The 19,426-nt window shown below is 41.7% G+C and overlaps 4 protein-coding genes across 6 annotated transcripts in view; 2 read left to right on the top strand and 2 right to left on the bottom strand.

The window, feature by feature from the left end:
* The window catches only part of LOC132792688 (uncharacterized), a 49,101-nt gene extending 40,442 nt beyond the window's left edge, over positions 1-8,659 (top strand). The window contains exons 2-15 of one of the 3 annotated variants that reach the window (XM_060802146.1): positions 773-941; positions 1,002-1,126; positions 1,195-1,405; positions 1,476-1,608; positions 1,675-1,811; positions 1,880-2,503; positions 2,558-2,759; positions 2,817-3,193; positions 3,255-3,805; positions 3,874-4,173; positions 4,236-5,897; positions 5,954-6,882; positions 6,939-7,320; positions 7,383-8,659. In XM_060802146.1, the coding sequence (XP_060658129.1) occupies positions 773-941; positions 1,002-1,126; positions 1,195-1,405; positions 1,476-1,608; positions 1,675-1,811; positions 1,880-2,503; positions 2,558-2,759; positions 2,817-3,193; positions 3,255-3,805; positions 3,874-4,173; positions 4,236-5,897; positions 5,954-6,882; positions 6,939-7,320; positions 7,383-7,436 (5,856 nt within the window). In that variant the 3' untranslated portion in view covers positions 7,437-8,659. Of the gene's footprint in view, positions 1-195; positions 942-1,001; positions 1,127-1,184; positions 1,406-1,475; positions 1,609-1,674; positions 1,812-1,879; positions 2,504-2,557; positions 2,760-2,816; positions 3,194-3,254; positions 3,806-3,873; positions 4,174-4,235; positions 5,898-5,953; positions 6,883-6,938; positions 7,321-7,382 lie in introns of those variants that run through there. The other 2 variants (XM_060802140.1, XM_060802154.1) reach the window with 2 other exon arrangements.
* On the bottom strand, positions 7,428-8,318 carry LOC132792792 (peptidyl-prolyl cis-trans isomerase, rhodopsin-specific isozyme). Its single transcript, XM_060802279.1, has 2 exons — positions 7,812-8,318; positions 7,428-7,742 (listed from the first exon to the last, which is right to left on the bottom strand). Exons 1-2 carry the CDS (start codon positions 8,316-8,318, stop codon positions 7,539-7,541), a joined length of 711 nt encoding a protein of 236 aa, XP_060658262.1. The 3' UTR covers positions 7,428-7,538.
* Positions 8,660-11,555: 2,896 nt separating the features above from the next.
* Positions 11,556-17,347, bottom strand: LOC132792712 (serine/threonine-protein phosphatase 1 regulatory subunit 10). Its single transcript, XM_060802166.1, has 7 exons — positions 17,268-17,347; positions 17,005-17,203; positions 16,675-16,865; positions 16,521-16,618; positions 16,177-16,451; positions 14,733-16,061; positions 11,556-13,505 (listed from the first exon to the last, which is right to left on the bottom strand). The coding sequence occupies exons 3-7, from the start codon at positions 16,675-16,677 to the stop codon at positions 11,878-11,880; spliced, it is 3,333 nt and encodes a 1,110-aa protein (XP_060658149.1). The 5' UTR covers positions 16,678-16,865; positions 17,005-17,203; positions 17,268-17,347; the 3' UTR covers positions 11,556-11,877.
* A 699-nt stretch (positions 17,348-18,046) lies between these two features.
* LOC132792753 (KRR1 small subunit processome component homolog) lies at positions 18,047-19,263 on the top strand. Its single transcript, XM_060802216.1, has one exon. The coding sequence runs from the start codon at positions 18,149-18,151 to the stop codon at positions 19,184-19,186; it is 1,038 nt and encodes a 345-aa protein (XP_060658199.1). The 5' UTR covers positions 18,047-18,148; the 3' UTR covers positions 19,187-19,263.
* The last annotated feature ends 163 nt before the right edge of the window (positions 19,264-19,426 follow it).

The raw sequence follows: 19,426 nt of genomic DNA, 5'->3' as shown, positions 1-19,426 counted from the left end.
GTACAAGCTTGTCCCTGCACAGATGTACCAAATCTGTGAACAGTGCAACTAACAGAACCAAATATCTCTTTTTAACAGAGCTTGCAGAAAACTGTTAATGACGTTTTAACAGAGTGTAATAACAAAACAGATCACAACTAAACACTTTTTCTCTTTTGCTTTAACAAAATCTTTTTATTTAGTTCCTTTCCTGTAATGTAAGAATTCATACGTGTCTAACGCCATGCAGTCAGCTCTTTCTCTTTCTTTCTCCCACGCAACCGCTATGCTAAAACCTATTGCGCAGTCGAATTTTGGCAGTCAGTTATGTCGGTGGGCAAGCGCATACCAAAGTGTTTATGAAATTTTAACAGAATAAAACAGATCACAACTAAACACCTTTTTCAGTTTTCGCTTGAGAAATACAATGTGTTTCATTTAGTTCCTTTTAACATGCGTCGTTCTGTGAAGTGTGAGTATGAGTGTGTGAGTGAGTGTAATGCCTGTATGAATTCATATGTATGTACGTGTCTAGCGACATGCAGTCAGCTCTGTCTCTTTCTTTCTTCCACGCAACCGCTATGCAAAAACTTGAATTTTGGCAGTCAATTTTGTCAGTGTGCAAGCGGATTGAAAAGAAAAATGTATTGTTGATAGCAAACTTTGCAAGTAATATATTTAAACTTGTCAACTGCTACAAAAAACGAATTTTGAAGTATTTGTTTATACTTTCAACATAAATGAAATAAAAATGTCTACGTATTGCCGGCACTACGAACCACATACATCCCAGAATTGCAGCGCACATGAAGAGAATACGCCCCCGCCTCAACAGGGGGGACTGGAAGACCTGTCACATGTGGAGTCCGCTTCGGCATTGCAACCATCAGCATCCGATGCCAAAGCAGGATCGAATCCAGCCTCACATTCCAAGCTGGGTAGTTGCTGCATATTTAAAGAATGTAAGCAGTAATTATCCCAAATCCATTTCGATTCATAGCCAATTAATCTTTCGATTGCAGACTTTAACGAATATGCGAACATGATCGACACGCTGCACATTGCACCACGATTGTTTATACTGAAGCGACCATTCCGAAGTAATACACCTTATACCTTGAACTTATCGATTCGCAATAATGCAATGGTAAGTTGTTTTTTACAATTATCATTTGATTTATTACTAAAGTTATTTTAACATCGAGTGTGGTGCAGTTCCCACGACTTCTAGAATTCAGCACGGACAGTCCAACAGACACATGTGTGTCCATTGATCAACACGAACTTAATCGTTATGTACAGACAGACAAAGTTCTTAATGTAAGGATCAACATGCGGTGTACATCCTCCAAAAATATCAACCGCCGTCGTCACATATTCATCCACAGCTTTCACCCAAACATCATATTCGAAGTGCCCATTATTGGTAATTAGCAATAGAACTTCTTACACATATAAATATTTGATTATTACAATTTATTTATTTTATTAATTAGTGGTAAGCGTGTTGACAGAAGCCTCTATCTGCGAACATATGGTACTTCCGTCGACTGTGCCCAAGAATAAGAGCTATTATGAAACTATCATCTACAATCCTACCAAAGAGCCAATCTCCATAAAGTACAGAAAGTAAGTTTTAAAATTGACTTGCAACTTAAGGACGTATAACAAATTACTTTTATTTCCCACTTGCAGTAGCTATAAAGGACTCAAGCTTAACTACTTAAATAACTACACCGTGCAGGCAGAGGACTACGTAAAATTACTTATAACATTTGAACCGAAGAAACTGCAGGATTACAAAGGATTCTTTAACATTAAGTTCGGAATGTGTAAGATAATGAAAGTATCTCCATCAAAGTCTTAATATTAATATCCTGATCTGTATTCCTTTGTGCAGCTCCTCCCAGACTTGTGATATTCGAATACACTCCCAGGTCAATGGGTGTTTATATGAATAAAGGCTATGTGCATTTTGGGCGCTCCAAATTCAATGAGGAATCTTCACGCACCATAATTGTTTGCAACGAGAGTCCCCATGCAGTCAAAATGAAACATCAATTCCATGTCGAGCTAGATGATCAGGCTGAAGCCAACTCTATGTCGAGATTCTCCAATAATATGTTTGAGGAAGCTATTAGCATGCACAGCATATTGATGTACGACTTCGATGATGAGATTCAGGCCCAAACGATTGTTTATAACGACGACGCTGCCAAACACTTTCATTTAGAAGTGCCTGATGTTATCGAAGCTTTTTCGTCACACGAGATTGCGCTCACATTTCGACCCTTTTACGATGAAGAAAAGCCTTTTCCAGATGACCAGGATCCACCGTACTTTCAGCGCACCAGGATTAACTTTTGCTTCACTGATTCATACGATTGCATGCAGACACATTATCTTCTAACTGATGGCGAAATTAGCGGCATTGAAATTGAAATGTTTCCGAAGACAATTGATTTTCGCAAGATCTACTTGGGAGAGGAGCACTGTGCCTACATCAAAGTCTTGAACGTAGATGGTTTGTAAGTGAAATTATAATTGAATCACAATTAAAGTCTCACTTATATTGCAGACGTGAATGCCAAAGTTAAGTACAAGGATTGTCTGGAGCCCGAGCTTTGTGGATTGCGAATGACGCCCGCTGAAGGATTCGTTTTGGAGCCCTGTAATCGTGGCGTGTTCCATTTGTCACTCTTTGTCATTGCGCCCGCCCGTTTCAACATTACACTGCGCTTCAAGGTGGAGAACGGCATGTATTACCATGTGTCGATCAAGTAACCACACTTTTGTAAATTGTCACCATTCTGACTAACATCTGCCAAACATCGCAGAGGCACTGGACAAAATGTACAGCTGCGCACTTTTCCGCAACTTGTTGAGTTTGGAACTGTACCGTTTGCAGTGCCCCAGAAGCGTTTTATGCTTCTCATGAATCCGCTGGCTGTTCCCATTACCCTTCAAGTTCATGCCACTGAGGATGGCGAGGAGCAGCCCTTAATATTTAATATTCGTGACTCGAGCAAAATTCTTCCTATTACTGTGCGAGATCCCATCAAGGAACTGCAGCGAGCTCATGAGGACATGCTCGAGGATGTTGACTTGAAGCTTGATGCTCGCTTGTCGTCAATTGAAAATGATTTATTATCAGAAAAATCTTACGTCGTCAATGAGTCGGAATACAGCTCAGAATTTGAAGAGGAAGTTATGGGTAACATATTTTATATTCTAATAATTATCAAAATCTATATAATTATTAAACTCTACATCAGAGCCTGTCCCGGCCATGGCCAGTCGTCTGCTGAAGGACCTCAAGAAGCAAAAAGTCTTTGACAAATCGGAAACAGACAAACGCGTTATTCAGGAGGCGCTACAGAATCTCTTGGAGACAAACTACTTTAGCATTTTCCAAAAGCACAACAACTTCATCTTCATGGACTGGAATAGCATACCAAGCGATCCCAATGAAGTGTACTGCGACAATGAGATCATATACCTGCGTCCCAACACCGGACGCAGCATAACCATATTGATAATCCCCAATCGAGTTGGATATTTCCATCGATCGCTTACTGTGCGTATTTGCCCGACGATGCCGCCTGCGGACTCTGAGTCAAGCGAGGATCACCAGAAGACGCTTATCAAATCGGAATACCTTTGCTCTAAGCTATGGTTCGAGTACAATTGCTCTACACCAGAGATTGAATGGTACAACATTGTTAACCTGACCGAACTGACTATCTATGCTGGAGAGGAATACAATTTTAATATGCTATTTTCCAACGTATCATCAGTAGGAGGCTTCTTGCACTTTGATGTCATTGTAAGTAACCGTTTATTTACTGCCAGTCTAGCCTTTTCGAAACTCATCAATTCTATCCATTCTAATAGCCAAATGAGATGAGTTTTCGTGATGGCACTTGGAAGTTTTACATTGGCTCCAAGTCGCAGGTGATCGCCAAGTGTGTTGTCGTCTTTCGTATTGTTGGTCACAATAAGCTGTCGGGTTTATTAAAAATAGTCGGCGACCCACATCCCTATCCCTTTCATTTGTATGGTAACGTTTTACCAACGGAAGTTCGCATTACGCCCATGTTTGTGCATCGGCGAGTTCATGTCTACGAGAAAAATAAGGTGCACTTTTACATTGACAATTTCTCACCGACAAACACGAAGCTGTCAATGAAGCTGGTAAGTAAACAATCAATAATCTAACAAGTTATTCTATTACTATTAATATTTGTTATTTACAGAAAGACGATCGGTTTCAATCGCTGACAGTGCGAGGAGGAATGCTAGCGCCTACTGGACAGAGCATGTACACAACAATGGACTCGATGTTTACTGATCCTGATCTGTATCACAATATACTCTACATTGATCTTCAGTTCGATCATGTTATGGAGATTCCCATCACATTTCTAGTGGAAGGAGTCCCTTTTTACTTTGATCGCAATATGGAAGAGGGCTTTGATGCCGGACTGCTCTTTACCGACCTCAAGGAGAACTTTTATGCACATAAATACAAGTACAAATTCAAACTAAAAGTATTTAATCGAGGACTGCTCACGTATCGTGCGGCGATATCCCGTTTGAAGACCTATAATCCCAAAGTCAAGTCGTCTGCATGTACCAATCAACCGCTGACCGCTCGCTTTGAAATTATTCCGAAACTCTTGGAAATGCAACCAAATTCGGAGGCAGAAATTGAGATTTTGATAAGCAGCTATGAGGAAGGAGAATTCTTCAGTGATTTTCTGTGGGACATCACTGAGGTAACACATCCACAGCGTAAGAATGTTATCAAGAACACATACAAAGCAACTTTTGTGGAGTGTGATGTTAGTTGGGATCGCAAACAGCTCGCATTCAACTATAAACCCAGTCAGCCCTTGAAAGAACGCTCCCACATTGAAACCGCCGATCTAATCAACAACACTAATTTAGCTGTAGACAATGTGGAGCTAGAGGCGCAAGGTCCTTTTCGCATCAAGGAGCTGTTTGAGCACAATTTTGAAAAGCAGATCAAGGTCTCGTTGAATAGTCTGGAACGTAAAGAAATACTGGTGATACTAAATAAGGCGGCCTTGAAACAATTATACTGCAGGCAAATTGAAGGACGCATTAATGTGCTTGCCGTCAACAAAATGCAAAAACCTCTGCTCCTACGTCTCTCTGTGCAAGTACCCGAAGTCAACATACTCCAACCGGAGTTGGTACTCTTTGATCGAGGACAACCATTCGATGATTGCGTCGAGATCATAAACCACGGTTGCTCCTCAGCTAACTTTAAATGGAAACGCATCGAAGTGAGCGAGAACTTTGTTGGCGACGACGATCCTGCAGATCTGGTTGCCGACGTTCTCTCCCAGATTTTGCTTACGCTCGAGTACAATTTTACCTGTGAGGAAGAGTCCAACATGACATTACGCTACCAACAATGTCGCTGTCAGCTTCAAAAGGAAACACAAACTGGGCATCTTATACTTGATATTATTGACGAAATTATTAGTGACATCGACCTAACAAATCGGCGCTTTATTGTACGTATGGACGAGGTAGATGCTTTGCTCGATAACAGCGATGTTTACAGTTCTTCGAGTTTTGTTCGTCAGACAATTGACGAAATACTTGACCATCTAAACATTGAGTCCAGCCAGGAGTTGTCATTGGCATCCTCAGAATATTGTTTCTCCGATCGCTTCATTTACTTCTATGAGAAGTGTGGTCTTGTACCTAAGCTGCAACATCAATCATGTCTGCTTCATTTACCACACATTCGCCGGGGACACGAGGTCAAATCGCTGTTCCAACTGGACATTGTTGGTGGTCGGAGTCAATACTTTTCAGTGACACTGGTTAATTTGGCGCAGAAAATTAAATTCCACAAGGACAATATCTACTTAAATATCAAGGTGAGATTAATTATTTACATTTAATTTTAAATGATAATAAATGTATCCCATTCCAGCCTTGGTACGAAAGCTTCAGCTCCATCATACGTATATCGAATGTGACCAAATATCCTCTACAATTGCTGGTTATGCCAATGCTGCCGGAGAGCAAGGAGAAAATACTTACTGACGGATATGCGAAACTTATGCAGGATGAAGAACTAGAGCTCGAACCTTTAGGTGCTGATAAAATTAAAATTAACGGCATACTGGGACTCAACGAGAACTTTCTGCGCTCCTTCGGTGTGCTGATCAACAACAGTGCTAACAGCTATTTCCGACTCCGTGGCCAAGGGGTGCTGCCCATTTTGAACATATCGACAGTACTACCCAAGGTGGAACAAAGCAGTTCTGAAATACTTGAGGAATACTCTTTTATGCGCAAAATTTACAACTACGAAACATTCAAGAGCATCACAGAGGTCGATGGAGATATTATGGGTCTTCGTGGCGAAGAGGACGACCAGGAAGACTCCTTCACTATAGATTTCTCGCATCTATCGGAGAGTGATGAAGATATGTCAGCAGCACAAAAACGTCACCACGATTATCGGTTGTTTCAGATGGTAAAGACCTATGTGCTCGTTAATAACAATCAGGAACTGCCGAATGCCACTGTACTTAATCAGATGCTGGTAACGGAGCGTTACTTGCATCGACTGCGAATCAATCCGGAGCTATACGACATCCATCGGAAGGTGTATAATAAGTACATTAGTCTGCACAAAACCCAAGCCTACAAGGCTTCAAATGTCAAGCATTTCACTGTGCAGCCTTTGCCATGTGAACAACTTGCCTATGTTCTGGATCTGGGGCCCCTCACCCTGAATACGCTAAGGCGATTCGAATTGCGACTGCATTTCTTTGGACCAGGCAAACTAATCGCATCTGCACGCACAGCTGTCAAGGTGCCTGGACTCTACGTTGATTTCCATGTGGAAAATCAGTAAGCATTCAATTATCTATTTTAAGCATTATGATTTTAGACTGTTGCTCTTTCAGACCTGACAAGCAGTTCACTTACTGGGCGGAAAAGTGCAACGCGCCCGAATTCTTTGACAAGGGTTATCGAAACATGTGGGAACGGCTTCTTGACGCGTCAAAGAGTCCCAGACTGAATCACGCACACTCTTTCGACTTTGATAAGTTGACGAGACATCAGCGCGTCTTGACAGACAGAGATCGTCGCATGATCGAGGAGTATTACAACAGTTTAAATCCCTCGGTTTATCCAGACCAAAAGCACCATTTCATACTTGCGAAAGTATTTACCGCCTATCACTCAAATTTTTCTGGCGTCGAAATTAAACTAGTTGGACTATTTAAGCCGGAGTCAAAGTACTACGAACGCGATCAGCGTATAGTCGACTACATTTACATTGATGTAAGATAACGCAGTATATATTTTCAACTGCATGTTTAATACAATTTTATATGGTATTCCAGCTACACATGGGACCCACGCTGCCCATTCTACTGCGAGGCGTGATCTCAGCGTGAACAACAATTGATTTTTATTGAACCTGATGTGCTGCAGTTATTAATGTGTTAAATTTATATGTGCTAAAATAAAACAACAAAAATACGCTTCATCAGCAGCCGTCAGCAATACATATTGAGCTGGCGAAAGAAGTAGTGAAAAATTAGCAGGACGAGGAATGAGCTAGTCACAGGCAAACCCGCTGCTTTCACCCAGCCCAGTATATTGAAGTCATCGGGATAGAACTCAAATGGCTCTGTGGGAAGCTCGCCGCAATTTGATATCGTCACTGGCTCAATAGGAAAGTCATCTGTATCCGTTTTCACCTGTTTACCAAGCGGACAGACTATTTAACCACAAATCATCAAAACACATTCATCGACTGCAGCACTTACATCTTCTATGGCGTACACTGTATCCATGCCCTCCAACACTTTGCCAAACACTGTGTGCTTGCCATCTAGCCACTTAGCTCCCACCGTAGTTACATAAAACTGGCAACCATTTGTATTTGGTCCTCGATTTGCCATTCCTAGGTAACCAGGCCGATTATGCTCCACACTCATCGCTTTTTGCTCATCTTCGAAGTAGTCGCCATAGATGCTTATACTACCTGTGCCATCTCCGTTGATAATATCGCCGCCCTGCACCAGAAACCGATCTACGATCCTATGAAACCTTGCACCAACATAGCTCGTCCCATTAATGCCACGCAAGCAAATGTGTCGGAAGTTGGCCACGGTCTTAGGGGCCAGTTTCCCAAACAAGCCGAAAGTAATGCGACCCAATTTCAGCTTGTTTTGCTTAACATCCATATAGATTCTGGATGTCACCGTGAAGCTGAGAGTACTTCCAACTCCAACAAGAGTGGACACTACCAACAGAAGACCAATGAACTTCATTGTTCTTACGGAACTCGCGGCGTATGATGAAATACCTCTGACCAACTGAATTAAAAAACCTGCAAACAAGTGACTACAACCAATGGAAGCCATACAAATTTTAGGTTAAGAGCAACAAACTAGACAACCACCTATGTACAAACATACAAATATATACTTCTTATTTAAACATGTGTCATCGATTTTCTCTGTTAAATTTTGCAGTTCTATTGCACCCTGAGCTTCAATACTCACAAATACATACATTTTAAATAAAAAAAAACCAAAAATTAAATCTTATAAATTCTCAGCGAGCCTCCCGATTTAAAGGATTAGCATTAGCAATGACTATTTTTCATTAAGCGATAAATTTCTTGGCAAATCAAAACACCTTTTCTTAATTTTGAAATACAACCGAATCTGAGTATTCAAATTGGATTTTGTCAATCAGTTAATATGGTGAGCTCAATTCTAGTCGAAAAAATCAATAATTCAAATTACACACATAATAAACAAGCTACAGCATTGTTGAACCATTTATTAAATGTTTACTCTAACATGCCCGCCATAACAATAAATCCATCTGCTCGCGCCATAAATGCGTTTTGCTTTTTTTGAACTCGGCTGGACGCTGAAGTTTCTCAAACTTTTGCCAACGAAAAACCAGGCGAACAGAATCGAGCAGCAGGTTGCTGAGCGGGAGTGCACAGCACGCACAAGCACAAAGAATAAACAAAGCGAACAGCTGCAGCTCGTTCACACCCACTCGTCAATACTCTTCACACCTTAATTGTAAGTCAACAAACTCACATACATACATGTGCTTATTATGCCTTTGGATCATAACTGTTGTAGACATTGATCCCATTGCATTCGCACCCGCACGCACATTTCATAAGAGGCTGCTCTCTCTGTCATTCTTGTTGGATCATACCAGCAAGTGTCCAGCAAGTGTCAGAGCGGGAGCACGGCATACGCAAAAAGAATAAACAAAGCAAATAGCAGTGCCGTGCTCTCCGCCTCCCGCAATTCTCCATACACCTAATTATGAATATACACACATGTACACATGTGCTTATTATGGTTTTGGATCATAACTGTGCCAACCATTGAGCCCATTGCATTCGCACTCGCAAGCATATGCATTGTGCTCTCCCTCTTTTATCGAATGCATCCATCGTGTTTATATGTACATATGTCATAATGTGGATATTTTAATATGATGCGCATTTGAGAATATCGCTTTCTGCGGATTATGTTCACCTGGTGTTTCGCTACTAAACGAATCGATATTTCGCTGCTCCAAAAGTATTGCGGACGCCAAAAAAAACTGCAGTTCGTTTTTCTGTAAAGTAGTTTTATAAAACAAATAAAATCTAAAATAAAAAAAGTAAACGAATTTTATTTATTTCTGGACAATTTAACATTCTCAGAGTGTCGTGGCTACAAGACAATTTGCCGATACGGGTGCACAGCCTGCAAAGCATAAAGAGTAAACAAATCGAACAGCTGTAGCTCGACACACCCCACTCGGCAATACTCTTCACACCTTAATTGTGAGTGAACGCACACACATACGTGTACTTAATATGCTTTTGGATCATAACTGTTGTAGACATTGATACCATTGCATTCGCACCCGCACGCACACTTCATAAGAGGCTGCTCTCTCTGTCATTCTTGTTGGATCATAACAGCAAGTGTCCAGCAAGTGTTAGAGTGGGAGCATGGCATACGTAAAAAGAATAAACAAAGCAAATAGCAGTGCCGTGCTCTCCGCCTCCCGCAATACTCCATACACCTAATTATGAGTATACACACATGTACACATGTGCTTATTATGGTCTTGGATCATAACTGTGCCCGCCATTGAGCCCATTGCATTCTCACTCGCAAGCATATGCATTGTGATCTCCCTCTTATCTTCAATGCATACACATGTGTGTGTATGTCATAATGTGGATATTTTAATATAATGCGCATTTGAGAATATCGCTTTCTCCGGATTATGTTCACCTGGTGTTTCGCTACTAAACGAGTCGATATTTCGCTGTTCCGAGAGTATTGCGGACGCCAAAAAAGACTGCAGTTCGTTTTTCTGTAAAGTAGCTTGATAAAATAAATAAAATCTAAAATAAAAAAAAGTAAACGAAATTTAACATTCTCAGTGTGGTGTCTGCAAGTCAATTTGCCGATACGGGTGCACAGCCTGCAAAGCATAAAGAGTAAACAAATCGAACAGCTGTAGCTCGTACACACCCCACTCGGCAATACTCTTCACACCTTAATTGTGAGTGAACGCACACACATACGTGTACTTAATATGCTTTTGGATCATAACTGTTGTAGACATTGATCCCATTGCATTCGCACCCGCACGCACACTTTATAAGAGGATGCTCTCTCTGTCATTCTTGTTGGATCATACCAGCAAGTGTCCAGCAAGTGTCAGAGCGGGAGCACGGCATACGCAAAAAGAATAAACAAAGCATATAGCAGTGCCGTGCTCTCTGCCTCCCGCAATACTCCATACACTTAATTATGAATATACACACATGTACACATGTGCTTATTATGGTTTTGGATCATAACTGTGCCAGCCATTGAGCCCATTGCATTCGCACTCGCAACATATGCATTGTGCTCTCCCTCTTAGCTTGAATGCATACAGACGTGTATGTATGTCATAATGTGGATATTTTAATATGACGCGCAGTTGAGAATAGCGCTTTCTGAGGATTATGTTCGCCTGGTGTTTTGCTACTAAACGAATCGATCTTCCGCTGTTCCAAGAGTATTGTGGACGGGTGCACAAAAACAACTGACTGCTGTTCGTTTTACCATGATAAAATAAATAAATTCAATAATCAAAACAATTTAACACCGTTAAGTAAACAAGTGGGTGTTAAAGATAATGTAAGCTTCATCAATTGATTTACTGTCTGTTTGTGGCAGCAGCATATGCGATACGATGGTCATGATCCTGGGATTGATTTTCCACAAGCAGAAGCAACAAGATTAAACTAAACAAAAACTCCACACACCAAATTATTTGAACTATGCGCACATGTAGAGTGTGACCAAAAACCAATTTTCCAACATATTGAACGATAAAATATACCAAACATTAGAATTCTGAAAGATGCCATCAGGTTACACTTCGTGTGGTATATTTGCAAAACATGTGTACAAAGCGGGTAATTTGAATTGCTTTTTCAACTCAAGTACTGAAATTTAGAAAAACTTGCTCTAGCAAAATTAAAAACAAAATAATACGTTATATTATTCATCACGTGACGTAAAAAAATTAATATTTATATATATAACTACATATATATGTAAGGAGACTTATACATACAATTAAACTAAGACGCCGGGCGGCATCCAGGCTGCAGTCTGCATTGGCTGAGGCAACTGGCATATGTCCTCCCTCTTAATAGGGGCACATTCTATATCGCAGAGATTTGAATATTTGTGTACATACCGCGTACGAGCGACGGGGCTGCGCTGGGGCTGGGTGATATAGGCTATGAGATCAGATCTAACCATTCGAATCTTCCGGGGAAGATTCTGGTGAGTCCTACATTCGCTTTTTCTGCGGATGTACGTACTTACAGGCCTTGCCCATGTGACAGTGGCCGCGCATGAACTGTTTGCAAATGCCAGTGTTCCCACCACCTACACCCCCGCCGCGATTGGAGCCAGAGCCCGCTGAACGCCAATTGCCTCCGGAGTTGTCTTGGAAGTTGTTGCCACCGCTACGCCAGTTGCCGCCACTACCGGCCTTGCGATTATTGTTGCGCGGACCGCCCCCGTTCTGCATAGGACCAGGACCCCCCATGCCGTTGGGCATTGGGCCGTTCATCATGGGCCCGGACATTGGGCCAGGTCCATGACCTGGACCGGGTCCATTCATCATCATGGGTGGGAAATTCATGTTATTAAATCCTTGCGGAGGCGCTCCAAATGGTCCAACAGGACTGCCGAATTGATTGCCCATAAAATTGGGTGGCATGTTCATATCCATTCCTGGTCCTCCTCCACCGACAGGTCCATTCATATTGTTCATCATGGGGCTTCCTGTCATTTGGTTCTGCCAGATGGGCGGTGGTCCCTGTTGCTGCATATTCATAGGCATCTGTTGATTGGGATTCGGCGGCATGTTGCCAGTGTTGGGCATAAAGTTGTTGCCAAAAGGCTGGAAGGGATTACCCGGCATCAGGTTGGGATTTAGTCCAGGCATCATGTTGTTCATGCTGTCATTGAATCCCATTTCAACGTTAGGGGCTGCGCCATAACCCTTCGGCTCTGGCCAGGCTGAAGTGCTGTAGTCGTTGACGGCATCTGGGTTGCCGGTTAGATCATCAATTGGTATGATGGGAATGTCGTGCGAGAAATGCGGCTCCAGCTCCGCCTCGGCAGCACTGTCTGGAATCATGTCTGGCGAGAAATACAGAGCACGCAGTGTGGTTGCCTCGCGCTCGGCTTGCACGATGCGCTGTTTAGACAGATTGCCGTTCGGATGAACGGGCACGTTATCCACCTCGATCAGGGGACGCCATTCCATCTGTGGCTCCATAATGTCATCGAAGCCTCTTCGCGCAATATTCAAGGCATCACGTTCGCTGTAGCGTTCCATGTTCTTCATTTCGAGGAAACTCTGTTTCGTGACGTTTACGCGCTCAGAACGATCAACCTCAAAGCAGCGCACTTGTGTGAGCTTCTCCTCCGGTTGCCATGTGAGCTTCTTCTTGGGTCCCTTGCGTCGATGCAACATTAGTATGCCGGGTGGTCCGTTAGGACCACAGCCAGGTCCAGGCTTTTTGGGCTCTTCAGGTGTGTCGTCAATGTCATCCATATGACTTGACTCTTCATCAGCGGCGGCATCGCCGGTGACCCTTTCCTTTTGTACCTTCTGCTCAATGTCCTCTTTAACCTTTCGCAGCGGAATGTCATCATCATCGGCATCAGTGTCTTTACCAGGAGACCCCGCTCTACTCTCATCGTTCTCCTTTGTGCTATCATCGGACTTGTCCTCGCCTTTCGATTCGTCCAAAGTGTCCTGATAGAACTTCAAAGGTGCCAGTGGTGCATCTTTTTCAGTTGGCGACATTGCCGAGTTGAGCTTCTTGCGCTTCACCATTTTCTTGGGTTCAATCGATGCCGTCAGGGCATCAGAGAACAGATTCGTCTCCACCAAAGTTTGTACTGTAAATACATAAGTTATTTAAAATGTAAATATTAATAATGTATAATACAATTGTCAAATCTCATTTTTACTACGCCATGGGTTCTTGCTTTTGTCCTAACAACTGTATATATTTAAATTAATAAAACGAACTATTGCCGACTGAACTACAAAATGAATCCCCGGGAATCCCCTCAAGCAATCAACATGCGTAAACCCAACCATCAATTTCTAAACGTCAACTCACTTAGGAGTAACCCCACTACTCCTTCAACCGATTACGATAACCCTATCTGATCATCGTGGACACGGCATGCGCCTTAGCATAGCCTTCAATTAAAAGGCGGCCTCTGTTCTCAGACCTTGGTAGCTCCACGAACGTGCACGGTACGCATTTTTTACTGAAAAGCGTTTCTCACATAGCAGTAATAATATACTATCAACTGGCAGACTTGCAGCACCCATTGACTAGGGCGTGATCTGGCCAAAAAAAATATGTATATATACAGTTCAAAGCTAGCGATTGAACCGTGTCATATGATGCTACCAAACTTTAAGAACCGCCAGCTCAACAAGATGTTGATCATTTTTCTTTTTTGCGTTCATTGCATATTTTTATTTCAATAGAAAAAATTATATTTTTCTATAGGAGAGTCGTATTTATTTGTGTGTAGTAAATGTAGGTTTAGATAGTTAGTAAGCTTGAATCTACATACCTTAAAATCTAATAAAATCATTATATATTGAGATGGAGATTAAGATTGAATACTTAACACCGAAACAGACTCGTCGACATCGTTTTCCTCTGAAGCGCATGCGCCGTAAAACGGTTCACTTGAATCTTAGCTCAATGGACTAAAGATGCGCCGTATGCCATCCATTCCTCTTCCGTTGCATTAACGTTAAAAAACTAAATCACAGTTCTAACTAGTAACAAATCATCCTTATATGGACCATTACCCAAACCATTCAATTCAGTACCATTAATAGGTGCTTAGAAAACGAATGTACACAAAGGGCCCTTTTTCCCGGCCACATAATGAAATTTTCCCAACCAACGAATCAATCAAAATCAATTAATTAGGCTAAATATTAATCACCCACCCAATCGAACATTAGTTTTTTTAAAATGGTTTTGCTCAAAAAATACACAATTTTCCCAAATGTTGCAGACAAAAGCTTAAACCCATCGCGTCTGAAAAGATATGAAAAGCCTTTAGTAACATGTTCATAAAATGTTTGCTTACTCTTTTTGGGTGCTATCAGTTTGGCGGCTCCAGGTCGCTCCACATGACCGCTCACATTGTTTATGTCAATCTTCGCCTTTTTCTCGGCCGGACTGCCCTCTCCTCTTGAAGGCGGCGGGGATGAGCGCTTTAGCGCTGGAGCAGATGGAATTGTTGGAGGTGCTGCTGCTGAAGCTGTAGGCTTCTTCAGGCCCTTTCGCGATGGCGGAGGTGGCGCCTCTTCGGTCAGACCATGGGAGCGAAACTTCGATTGATATGTTTTAACGGTAGCTGTCTTCTCAGTGTCACGGCGTATTTCGATTGAAATCGATGCCTTCCTAGATAGTATGGGTATTGATTTAGGCTTTTGCGCCTCGCCTTCGCCTTCTTTTTTCTTTTCAGATTGGGCTGATGTAGTTGAAGATGATGGTGGTGGTGGGGGCATTAACTTGTTATCTTTTTCATTCTCTTTTTTGGGGCCAGTCGAAGGCAAAGCCTTGTCTTTGTCCTTATCGCGACTGCGATCTTTGGACGAGCTAGGGGTGGACGAAGAGGATGACGACGACGATTTTGAGGAGGAGGAGGATTTGTACTTAGTCGATGAGGATGAGGATCCTCGATCTTTATCTTTGCTTGAACTGGAACTTGAGGAACGTGCCTTGTCCTTGTCACGATACTTGTCGCTCGAACTACGATGCGACGACGACGATGATGAACTCTTTGATGACGAGCTCTTGGACGAGGATGATGATGATGACGAAGAAGACTTATGGCTAGATGAAGACCTGTGACTGCTGGATGATTTTCTATCCTTGTCAGATCGCTCAGATCGCTTACTCTTGTCACGAGCGCTTTTATGTTTTTTGTTAGCATCGTCCCCAGACTTTGAATCTGTTATTGTTGTACTACTATCATCTAAAATGGATTTTTCAGAACACTCTATACTGATATTATCCTCGACACCGCCTCTGGTCTCAGCACTAGACTCAGATGGTGGTAAGGAACTATCGTCATGATTATACAGACTATCTGCTGCAGATGCTGCTACAGAAGCCGATTTGTCAACTGATTTGATTGTTATAACTATATTGCGTTTGCGCTCAGCCGAGGAAATTGTGTAGTTTTGGGTCACAACTCCTCCTCCGCCACTGTCCGTGCTGTCCGACGAGCTGTGTTCCATATTCGATACCGGCTCAATGGTCCCCTGTCCTGAAAGTTCTCTTGGCGCACCACCAGCAGATGGCGGCTCTGCAGACCCCCCCGACGAAATGTTCGGTGTAGGGAGACTTGGATTCTCCGTCACGATCTTTAGCCATTGTTCGACCAGCCGTTTTGCCAGAATTCGTACCCCTGAAAGGAGCATTAAAACAACAATGTTAACAAAATATAAAAAAAACAAGTTGGTTAACAATCCCATTATTATAAACAATTGAATTTATATGACAATCTTATGAACCAAACTTACCTTCGTTGCCACCGTCCTTACAAAGCCCTTTAACCAGAATGGGAGCAGAGTTAATTTTTAGCCTATTCACATCAACTGGAGAAAGAAGCAAAAGTTCCAAAATCTCCTGTACAAGGGGCCAATTCATTGTGCGAATGGCATCACTAAGCCACGTACACACTAAGCCCCAGCCTCCGACGGACATAAAGTCGCCCAGCAGTTCCGTTTTCGTAGATTTTAATATCTGAACGTAAACGCATTTGGAAACCAACTTCTTTGAATACTTTGTCATCAGCCTATTATGAAAAATGATTCGTAATTTAACGCTAGGTGGCGCTCCCAAATTCGCAACGTTTACAACTTACCCCGCTATGCGTCGCACTTCCACTGTACTAAGTATTCCACCATTATTATCTAAAAGCACCCGAAGGCACCTCAACAACTGTAATGGCACTATGCGTGGCTGCAAAATAAAATAAAATAAATAAATAATAAAACACAAAAAAGTACCAAACTCACCATTGTTTGTTTGTTTGTTTATTGAAAGTGTACGGCAACGCCGTTCAATTGTAAATGCAATACTGCCGTCTCGCTTTAACGTAGGCGCTTGTGTATGGGGGTCCAAAAGTACTTAATAAAATACAGACACCACGAAGATTACGTAATACACCAATTTAGGCCATCCGATTTGTAATTGATAAATTCAGAATCTAAAATCGTTATAAGAAAACCACTTGGTAATTATACACAAAGTACTAACCAACTTCAACTATGTATGTTTAATGGCTATCAACGCAATCAATACGAAAAAGTTCGTTAACCCAACAAAAATTTGCAAAATAGTCTTACATCCTTATTTCCGCAATGTCAAAACATTTTCCAAAACGTCCACCAACAAATATACCGACTGCTTTTGGTTAAATTCTATTAAAACAAATTTCTCAGGAAGAAAATTGCAAAATCAAAAACGTGTTTCGCGTACAGTGGCAAACTATGTTGTAGTGCGATTATTCGATTTATCGAAATCGATAATTGTAAATATGCACCCCTGCAAGAAAAAACTATATTGTAAACTACAAAAATAATTTTAAGCGATATTGATTTATTTTTACGTTTTTATGAGACACACGTTAGAACTATTCCGCCTATACTGAAAGCGACACTAAAAAACACAATTCCGACTGTTTTAAATTAAGAAAAAGTTGGCAAGGCCATCTATGCCACGTAGACACCCTGGCGACGCCATATTGTTTTTCACTCATTTCACAATGTTGGATTTTAGTTTTTAAATACAATACCAATATTTTCCACATGACAACTACCAAAATAAATCACCTTTTTACCATATATTTAGTTATGCCCGACACGCCCACGCCCCAAAGTGACTTGGCTTTTTTTCTCACTTCAGCCTTTGTGTGTTTGTCCGTACACACATATTTCAGCAATTTTTTTTTGTTATATTTATAAAGCCTACCATTAAAATTCATTTTAATCAATTTTTTTTAGCTTAACTTATTTATTTTTGATGCTTATATATTTATAGAATTTATTGCGTCTCAATTTATTTTCGAAAGTGAAAGTCCGAGTCTCATCAACAATAATATCAACCAAACTCACCCAACGACAACAATAGAATGAAAAACGAGTGGAGAAATTTCACGCGATTTAGCGTGACCGCAGGTCAAACTTGGAAAATTTAGTATTTCATTTTGCAGATTATTCTAGTTCTCTTACCATATTCTTATAAATTAAATGAGTTTAAAATTCTGTAACTACAATGTATTGTATTGTTCTGTTTTTTTTAATTATATGTAAATAGACAAATTCAGAATATTATTTGTATTTAGTCAAACTTGTAGTATACCAGAAAATAAATTTGTGATTTTCAAATATATCGTCTGGTCACACTAACTAGCAGCTGTTCAAAACAAACGTGCACGCTGATATTTTAGTTGCTTTATTTGAAACGAGGAATTAAAGAATTTCTGTAAATATGAGCGACAATGAAGAAGACGGTCCAACTAAACTGAGCACAGAGCCGGTGGACAATGCCTGGTCTCTGAAAATTCCTGCATTTAAGGAAGAGGACAATCCACACGGCCTCATCGAGGAGAGCTCGTTTGCCACACTTTTTCCAAAATATCGTGAAAAATATCTGCGAGAAGTGTGGCCTTTGGTTCAGCAATGTGTAGCTGAGCACCATTTGAAGGCTGAGCTGGATTTGATTGAGGGCAGCATGGTGGTGAAGACAACCCGAAAAACGTGGGATCCATACATCATCCTTAAGTCACGCGACATGATCAAACTTATGGCTCGAAGTGTACCCTTTGAGCAGGCGAAACGAGTGCTGCAAGATGACGTAGGATGTGATATAATCAAAATTGGCAACCTTGTGCACAAGAAGGAGAAGTTTGTCAAGCGGCGACAGCGTCTCATTGGTCCCAATGGTGCTACACTGAAGTCTATCGAGTTGCTGACAGATTGTTACGTTCTCGTCCAGGGCAACACTGTTGCAGCCCTGGGCCCCTACAAAGGGCTGCAACAGGTGCGCGACATTGTGTTGGAAACGATGAACAATGTACATCCCATCTACAACATCAAGGCGCTGATGATTAAACGCGAACTGATGAAGGATCCCCAGCTAGCCAACGAGGATTGGTCGCGTTTCTTGCCGAAATTCAAGAACAAAAACATCAGCAAACGCAAGCAGCCAAAGGTCAAGAAAACCAAGAAGGAATACACGCCATTCCCTCCTGCGCAGCCTGAGAGTAAAATTGACAAGCAACTCGCGTCGGGTGAATACTTCCTCAACCAAGAGCAGAAGCAGGCCAAGAAGCAGCAGGAGCGTAGTGCTAAGCAGGCCGAGGCCGCCAAAAAGCAGGATGAGCGTCGCAACAAGGACTTTGTGCCGCCCAAGGAAGATGGTCCAAATACTGCTGCGGATCGCAAACGTCAAAGCAACGAGAACAAAGTAGATGTGAATGCGTTGAAGGCAAAACTTCTAAAGGCTAACAAGAAGAATCGAAGCTGAGCAGAAAACGTAGCATTAACTTAGTTTTTAAGTCAAAATTTTGCTAATAATAAAACTTATAAACGCATATTCAATCAAATTCACATGGTATACACTTCTACATATTACATTCATACAACGTATGCGTGTATAACACTTGTTCGGTATAAGTAGCTCGCTAGCGTTCAAGTAAGTGGCAACGCTGGCGGTAGCTCTCCCGCTCTCGCAGTAACGACACAACGCGCTCTCACACTGTGGCTG

This window comes from Drosophila nasuta, chromosome 2L (genome assembly GCF_023558535.2).
Source record: "Drosophila nasuta strain 15112-1781.00 chromosome 2L, ASM2355853v1, whole genome shotgun sequence".
Classification (NCBI taxonomy): domain Eukaryota; kingdom Metazoa; phylum Arthropoda; class Insecta; order Diptera; family Drosophilidae; genus Drosophila; species Drosophila nasuta.
The sequence above is the reverse complement of the archived record's forward strand: the minus strand, read 5'-3'. Positions and strand labels throughout refer to the sequence as shown.